General features: G+C 42.4%; 1 gene segment (V, D, J or C); it reads left to right on the top strand.

The window, feature by feature from the left end:
* Positions 1-2,859: 2,859 nt before the first annotated feature.
* Positions 2,860-5,570, top strand: LOC148068141 (Ig kappa chain V region Mem5-like). The segment is given in 4 exon segments: positions 2,860-2,988; positions 3,179-3,474; positions 4,323-4,359; positions 5,143-5,570. Coding segments are annotated over 4 exon segments (693 nt in total).
* The last annotated feature ends 3,475 nt before the right edge of the window (positions 5,571-9,045 follow it).

The following is a 9,045-nucleotide window of genomic DNA, read 5'->3' as shown; positions in this document are numbered from 1 at the left end:
TTTTTGGAGCGTGAGCGACTACGCATTGTATTGATGTAAACATTACACATAAATACGACCATATAGTGAGATATGTTTGTAACTCAAATAAAAGTAAAGAAACAAATTAATACTTTTGAAAAAATGTCTTTATTTAGTGAATTTTACAAGTATTTGAAGTTTAATATTATAGAACATGGTGTGAATGAGATCAAGTTCAACAAGTCATCTACTCCAAAATGTTCTTCCTTCATTAATGTATTAAATATTCATTAGTTTATGAAGAATTGTCTTTACTTTCAAACTCACCGATGAGGAGGATGTGGAACACACACGTAAGCACTCAAACACACTTCCTGTCACTCATATTAGAAGAACAAGTTTCCCCTGAACTTGATAGATTTAGGACAGAAAGCTGAACACGGTCACAGCTCAGTAGAAACACCTGCTGTCTCTTTTCAGGATGACTGAGCTCCCGAAGTAGGAAGTGAAAGTTTTGAGGCACCATTCAAATCAGAGAGATGACCCGAGGAGACCTGAACAACAGTCGTGAGATTAACAATCAGAGATCAATGAGGTGATGAAAATTGATAGTTCAGAAGTGAACTGTCACTTCCACCTTCGTAACATTTCAAAAATCAGACACTTCCTTCCTTTGGATGCTGCTGAGAAACTCATCCATGCTTTTGTTACCTCCAGGCTGGACTATTGTAACTCTCTTGTGTCAGGATGTTCTAAAAAGTCTCTCAGAACTCTGCAGCTCATTCAGAACTCTGCAGCTCGTGTCCTAGAAAAGACTAAAAAACACATTTCCTCTGGGCAGAAACCTTCTCTATGTTTAAAAACAATCTTAAAACCTTACTTTTCGATAAAGACTATAATAAAGACTGACTCGGGCTCTGCCTGAATCAGCCCTTTTTGTCTTTCTTAAGCTGCTATGGGCTTAGAATGCTGGAGGAGTCTTAGACACCGAGCTCTGTCTATCCTTCTTTTCTGCATTACATTCATCACCTGTGCAGTTTAAACCCAGACTTTTTATTTCTCTCCAGGAGCTCCAGGGCTCCACCTCCAGAGCTGCTGCTGATCCAGGATCTCCACCACGTCATCGGATCCAGAGTTCTTCTATACTCTCCTCTTTTCTCTAACTGTATCCTCCCTCACTCTTCTCTTCGTCCATCTGTCTCCCCCTCCCATCCTTCCTCCCAGCCGGTCACAGCAGAAGGTCGTCAACAATGAGTCTGGTTCTGCTCGAGGTTTCTGCCTTCTAAAAGGAAGGTTTTCCTCACCAAAGCCACACTGTGCTTTACTCATTATTGAGTTGATCTGTTCTTCCTATAGTCTTACTTAAAGTGTAAAGTGTCTCGAGATAACTTTGTTATGATAAGACACTTTAAATAAAATAAAATTGAATTGAAATGAGTTGATGACATTGTAGGTGTATTTGCCAATTGTGTTCCGTCCGTGAGGAAGCCAGTTACACAGGAGGACGCCGAAGCCCAGAGATCCCAGTAAATCGACCTCCTCCATCTAACCCTGTTCTCTGTATCTCCCTCTCTCACACCAACCAACTTCATGTCCTCTTTCATTACATCCATAAACCTTCACTTTGGTCTTCCTCTAGACCTCCTGCCTGGCACTTCCAAGCCCAGCATCCATCTGGTTCTCTCTGACCTTATCTCCAAAACATCCGACATGTTCCTCGGATCGACTCATTCCTGATCCTATCTTCGTCACTCCCAAAGAGAACCTCAACATCTTCATCTCTGCTCCCTCCAGCTCTGCTTCCTGCCCTTTCCTCAGTGCCACTGTCTCTAGACCATACAGCATCACTGGTCTCACCACTGTCTTGTGGATCTTTCCTTGAATGAAATGAAATATATAAAACAGTCTAAATGCAAAATAAAAATTGTTTTTATTTTGAAACAATCTTTCGTTAAACAAAGAGAATAGACTTTCTGCTACTGCAAATAAATCTTAATACAAATGTCATCAGGTTTAAAGCAACATTTACTGAAATTATTTTCAGATTTTATACATGTTGCAGTAAATTAATACTTATTGATTAATGTAAATGATTGTTTTCACAATTGAAACTATGTTATTAGACAGTGGTTTGATTTTAAGACAAAGATAGTTGTAAAAATATTCCTCATGCAGAGGGCGCCATCTCATTACTACTGGAGTTTTCTAACAGACTAAGGAAGTGTGTGTGTGTGTGCGTGTGCGTGTGCGTGTGCGTGTGCGTGTGCGTGTGCGTGTGCGTGTGTGTGTGTGCGTGTGCTTGTGTGCGCGTGTGTGCTTTTGTGCGTGTGTGTTTGTGCTTGTGCGTGCGTGTGTGCGTGCGTGTGTGTGTGTGTGTGCGTGCATGTGTGCGTGTGCTTGTGTGTGTGTGTGTGCGTGTGTGTACTTGTGTGCGTGTGTGTGTGTGTGTGCGTGTTAGTGTGCTTGTGTGCGTGTGTGCGTGTGTGTGTGTGCGCTTGTGTGCATGTGTGCGTGTGTGTGTGCGCGTGTGTGCGTGTGTGTGTGCGTGTGTGTGTGTGCGCGTGTGTGTGTGCGTGTGCGTGTGTGTGTGCGTGTGTGTGTGCGTGTGCGTGTGCGTGTGTGTGTGTTGGCGTGTGTGTGTACGTGTGTGTGTGCGTGTGTGTGTGTGCGTGTGTGTGCGTGTGCGTGTGCGTGTGTGCGTGCGTGTGTGTGTGTGTGTGCGTGTGTGCGTGCGTCTGCGCGTGTGTGTGTGTGTGCGTGTGTGCGTCTGTGCGTGCGTGTGTGCGTGTGCGCGTGTGCGCGTGTGTGTGTGTGTGTGTGTGTGTGTGTGTGTGTGTGTGTGTGACACTACCACATGTCTCGGACTCACACACTTGAGTGACTCACTGTGTTTGCATGTGAGTCCTTCCTCTCTGCTCGCGGCTCTTAAGAGCTCCCAGTTGATCACTGAGTGTCCACAAGACGCCGGCACCACAACCATGATGTCACTGAGTCCACTGCTGCTCACCCTGGGCCTCCTTGTTCACGGTGAGACTCTTCTGGAGACTTTGACAAGCAGCTTCAGCAGCAGGACGTTCTGCTGTGATGGAGAGAGACTGAAGGAAGCAGCTCTCACCTTCATCCTTCTCTTCTCTGTCTTCAACAAATCATGCTTCTGTCTTCATGTTGATCATCTTTCTCCAAACTGGAGCCACAACTCTTCTTCTATGTTTTCCAGGTTCATCAGGAGACATCGTCCTGACTCAGACTCCTGGATCTCAGTCTGTAGTTCCAGGAACGACTGTCTCCATCACTTGTACAACAAGCTCAAGTGTTAGCAGCTACCTCCACTGGTATCTTCAGAAACCTGCTGAAGCTCCTAAACTCCTCATTTATGGCTCTTCAAATCGTCAGTCTGGAGTTCCAGATCGTTTAAGTGGAGAAAGATCAGGGACACAGTTCACTCTGACCATCAACAGAGTCCAGCCTGAAGATGCAGGAGTTTATTATTGTCAGCAGGGTAATAGTTTCCCGTTCACACAGTGAAACAAGGTCGTACAAAAACCTCCGTCAGCTGGAGAGGAACTGATCTGACTCCACTGCTGCTCACAAGTTACTGTAATAACATATTATTTATACTTATTATTTATCTTGTTCTTGTTCATGTCGTTCACTGAGATGAAGAATTTATTTCACTTTTACACTTTTTCTAAAAAACACTTTTCCTCATTTATTCATGTATTTTCATCTTCACTAAGTCTCAACTACCTCTCAATGTTTTTGTTTGTCACTGACTTTTAAACTGAGTCACAAACATGATTTAGTGGAGACACTTGACACGTCACGTTAGTCATTCATGTCATTAAAGACTTGCAATAGTTTGATAACACAATGACTCACAACTCGTGTTGGATATTATAATTAAACATGATGAATATTACATATATGTAGACACAAACATACAATAAATACATAAACACAGGTGGATAAATACATATACAAATAACACTGTAGGAGAAGACAAAGTAAATGTTAAATGTCAAATAAATGTAATGAAAATAATTTCACTATCTTTAAATTGTTTGTTTAATTCCATATGTTTCTACTCATAATGAATTCAATAATTTGCTTAAACATGTTTGTGTTTGTATGGATTGTACTATAGGAGGAAACTGGAGTACCTTGAGAAAATTCCTGATAAACCAAGACTGGAGATGATGTGAGGAATGACCTTGGACCTCCTCAGATGTGATGGTTGGACTACATGAGAAGAGAAAACAGAGAGAACAAGAGGAGTTCCTGCTGGACTGTCAGTCTGATTCTAGTCACTTTGTGTGTCAGAGGTTTTTGTACGACGACTGGCTGACTTTGTGTCACTGTGGCTCACGTTCGGAGGAGGAACCAGACTGCATGTTGGAAGTAAGTGTTCTCTCTCAAACTTGCTTTTACAGAAACACAATCTAGATGAGAAACATTTGTTTTAAAAAATATATATATTTATTTTTTTAAAAAAGGAAAATTTGAAAAGATGAAATGAAGACAAAGAAAATATTGTTAGTTTATTTGTTTCAATCTCAGTGAAAATTCAAGTGTGAATAAAAAGTTTCAAATGATGAAATAAATTATTATTATTATTTTCACTGATCTATACTTTTTTTTTTAATAGTTTATCAAAAGTTAAAAGGTTAAAAAAAAGTTTTTAATACATTTTCTACATTTATAAAACAAACTTAAGATATTTTTATACCTTTTTTCATGTGTTGATTTTTAATTTCTTCATTTTAAATGGTGTGATCATGACAGAGAGAGGAGGAGAGTTAGAGAGAGTTATGGTTCATTCATTCCTTCTACTTCTCTCCTTTCCTCCCTCTCTCCCTAAAGCTCACAGTGTCAAATGTTTTCTTATTTTACCACCAATTTATTTCTCCTCCATCCTCCCTCACTTCTCTATCCTTCCTTCTGTCCCAGTCAGCAACTCTTCACTTTCCTCTCTTCCATCTCAACCTCCTCCGTTTATATCCTCCTCTCTTCATCGTTCCTTTCTTCCTCCCTTCTCTTCTAACATAGCAGCACTTTTGTTTTTTCCTCCCTCTTCTCTCCCTCCCTGTCGTTCTCCCTCACGCCATCCTTCCTCCTCCACCTTCCCTCCATCCTTGTGTGTGATGAGAAACCTCCTGATCTAAGGTGACCTCTGTCTCCTAGGTGACCTTCGGCCCACCCTGACCGTGCTGCCCCCCTCTAGTCAGGAGCAAGGGAAGGCCACGCTGGTGTGTGTGGCCAACAAGGGCTTCCCGTCAGACTGGACTCTGTCCTGGAAGGTGGACGGCAAAAGCAGGCAGCGGAGCCAGAGCCCCGGGCTGCTGGGGAAGGACGGCCACTACAGCTGGACCAGCACCCTGACCCTGCCTGCTGACCAGTGGAGGACGGTGGGCTCTGTGACCTGTGAGGCCACCCAGGGCTCCCAGTCTCCAGTCTCAGAGACACTGAGGAGAGAGCAGTGTTCCCAGTCCTGAGCAGACCGGCCTGGACTCCAGCAGCTCTCTGCTTCTGTCCCTCGGTCACTCTCTGACCACACGTTCACTCTTTTGTTGCTTGGTTTGGATCATGACAATAAAGACGTCTTCATCACATCTGTTGTCTTCTACTTTATTTTCACTCACTTCTGAATATGTCAAGAATGATCAAGAGAAGCAGGAGCCAAAGACAAAAGGCACAAAACATGGTTAAAGATTAAAATATGACATTTAATTCACAACAGTTCTAAAACACTTACTTTAAGCAATACTAAAATGTCCAAAAGATGGCGCAAAAACTTCTATCTCAAAATCTGAGTTCAAATATCGAATAAACCAAATAATCCGACAAATAAAGGAAGTTCAAAAATGGTGATGCACGATCTAATATCGGACTCGACGAGGCAAGTGATAAGACAAGTGTGTGTGTTTCTACACGTGGTCGGTGAGGATGCCTTGGAAGTATATAATCATTTCATATTTGATGATGGCGACAAATTGAAGCTGGATATAATAATGGAAAACTTTGAAAAAGTACTGCATACCGAAGAGAAATGTGACATTTGAGAGGCACAGATTCTTCACATGCGTACAGAGAACAGGAGAGACAATTGATCAGTATGTGACAGAACCACAAAACAGAAGCAAAACATGTGAGTTCAGAGAACTGACTGATTCTTTGATTAAAGACAGACTGGTGTGTGGGAATCCTGAATATATGGTCTAAGAGAATACTATTGAGAGAAGAAAATCTAGACCTGGAAAAAGCAATGAAACTATGCAGAGCAGTAGAAGCAGTGAAAAGTGTTTAGTGACAGTTGCAAAGTAGATGCTGTCAATAAAAACACACAGAGACTGTCTCAGACGATAAAAGAAATCAAAATCACCAGGATACAGTAAAGAAAGGACTTGTGGTCGATGTGACACGTAACATCCTCCTAAAAAATGCCCGGCTTATGGTACAACATGCAACAACTGTAACAAACAAAACCATCATGCTCGGTGCTGCAGAAATCCAACCCCAAAACAAAGCAAAGTCCATACAGTGGATGAAGACGACAGAGGAATTCTATGTAGATGCTGTGACAGAAAACAAAATGGAAAAAAAGGATTGGATGATGAAACTCAAAGTAAATGACACGTACATGGAGGTGAAACTGGATACTGGTGCCCAGTGAACATCATTTCAGAAGCAGAGTTCAAGAAAATCAGACCCAAACCGAAAATACATGAAAGTAAAGTGAAAGTAAGTGGCTACTCAGGAGCACAAATACCTGTGAAAGGAAAATGTGTGGTTAAAGTGACCCACAAAGACAAAGAACGTACACTAACATTCATCGTAGTGCCAAAGAATGCGCAGCCCATACTAGGTTTAAATGCCTGTGAGAGACTGAACCTGGTTAAGAGAGGGCTAGTGGTGGAAGCTGAGGATGAGCTCGATTATGATGAGATGATGAAAAACTACAGTGACCTGTTCCAGGGTCTTGGCTGCCTGTCAGGAGAACACACCATCAGAGTGGACAACAGTTTTCCACCAGTCATTCATCCATGTAACAAAGTGCCATTCATTCTAAAAACAGCCGCTGAAAGACGAGCTGGACACGACGGAAAATCTGAACACAATAGATGAGATCGATGAACCAACAGACTGGGTGAGTTCCCTTGTCCTTGTGGAGAAAAGTAATGGAACCTCGAGATCTGAGTAGAGCCATGAAGAGAAAACATTTTAAACTTCCTACAAGAGAGGAAATAGTGTCTCAGTTTGCAAATGTTGGACGCTTCGTCAGGATTTTGGCGACTAAAACCACACGATGCAAGTTCAAAGCTATGCATATTTAACAGTCCGTTTGGAAGATATAAGTTCAAAGGAATTGCTTCAGCACCTGAGGTGTATCACAAGACAATACACATGGTTGATGAGCACCTGGAAGGAGTGGACACATCAATGGATGACATCATTGTGTGGGGAAGCACAAAACCTGAACATGACACAAGGTTGAAAAATGTACTCGACGCGACCAGAAACGCGAATCTGAAGCCGAAAAAGGAGAAATGCCAGCTTGAAGCAGTGAAGGAACTGACATTTTTCTGAAGGCATCAGATCCAAGAAAAGTTTCAGCCATTGAGAATATGCCCAGGCCAAAATGTAAGAAAGATGTGCAGAGGTTTCAGGGCATGATCAACTCCATGGGAAAGTTCATTCCCAATCTTTCAGAAAAGATGACGCCACTGAGACAGTGGACTGAAAAGAAAATTGATTGTGAGCGGAATCATGAACACGAGAAATCCTGCTGTGACTTGAAGAAACGGCTCACAAAAGAGTCTGAAGTTTTATGACCCGGTGAGACCTACTAAGATTTCATCTGATGCATCACAGAGTGAACTTGGCGCCGTTCTTATGCTAAAGTATGATGACTGGCAACCTGTTGCATATGCCTCAAGATCCGTGACGGACGCAGAGACAAGAGATGCACAAATCGAACAAAAAGAACAGCTCAGCACAACATACTGTGAGAGATTTCACCAGTTTGTGTCAGGGCAAGCAGTCAGTGTTGAAACTCACCATAAACCACTAATTGCATTGTTCCAGAAACCACTAAGAATACAAAGGATGATGATCAGACTGCAGCGTTACACACTCAACAAAGATGTTACAGCATATGTCAACATGGTTACAAGTCTATTGCCTGTTGCAGATGGAAAATGGAGCTCATAAGAACTGAGATGATCAAAGATGACACGTTGGTTACACTTTGCAAAACATCATCATCAATGGACTACAAACCAACTACGAGCAACACTGCCCGACTGCTATCCAAGAATACTGGAACTGCAGAGCAGAATTGTCGGTGGTAGAAGACATCATCTGTAAAGGAAGCAAAATAGTCATTCCGAAGAGTGTTCGTGGAGATCTGCTCAAGAAGATACATGCGGGACATCTTGCTATTGAAAAAATGCAAAAAGAGATCACGTGAGGTGATGTACTGGCCCCGGATCAATCAGGATGTGACGAATGAGGTTTCAAACTGCTCAATATGTTTGAAATATCAAGCCAGCAATCCGGCAGAGCCACTAAAGCCACTCCCGGTGCCAGACCTTATCAGAAGGTGGGTGCTGACCTCTTTGTTTCTGGAGGAAAGGATGACCTTCTGGTCACAGACTATTTATTCACTGTTTCCAGAGGTTTGCAAATTGAACACTACAACTGCAGAGACTGTGATCACAGCCATGAAAGCCATATTCTCCAGACATCATGTTGTAGTGAAATCCTTCATGTTGTTTTTGCTGTTAACTAAAAGACCAAAGTTCTGGTTTACGACGTCTTTGGAATGCCGACCTTCCTCCCCCTCGTGCTCCTCCTGCTGCTAACCTTCTCATCCTCCTCACCTCAACCTCCTCGTCATCATCACTCCTTCCTCTCTCCTCTCGACGACGTAAGCAACTGTAACATTGTCACTCTTGCATTGATTGATGTGTTGGGATTTTTCTAATTGATCAGAGGCAGCAAGATTAGCTTAAGATAAGTTGTAAAGCTTTCCCAGAAGTTGACAATTATCAAAGCCTTCAAGTCCGTTACTTTCTGGGTAATTAA

This window comes from Callionymus lyra, chromosome 12 (genome assembly GCF_982586985.1).
Source record: "Callionymus lyra chromosome 12, fCalLyr1.hap1.1, whole genome shotgun sequence".
NCBI lineage: Eukaryota > Metazoa > Chordata > Actinopteri > Syngnathiformes > Callionymidae > Callionymus > Callionymus lyra.
This window is presented reverse-complemented; position numbering and strand designations above follow the sequence as displayed.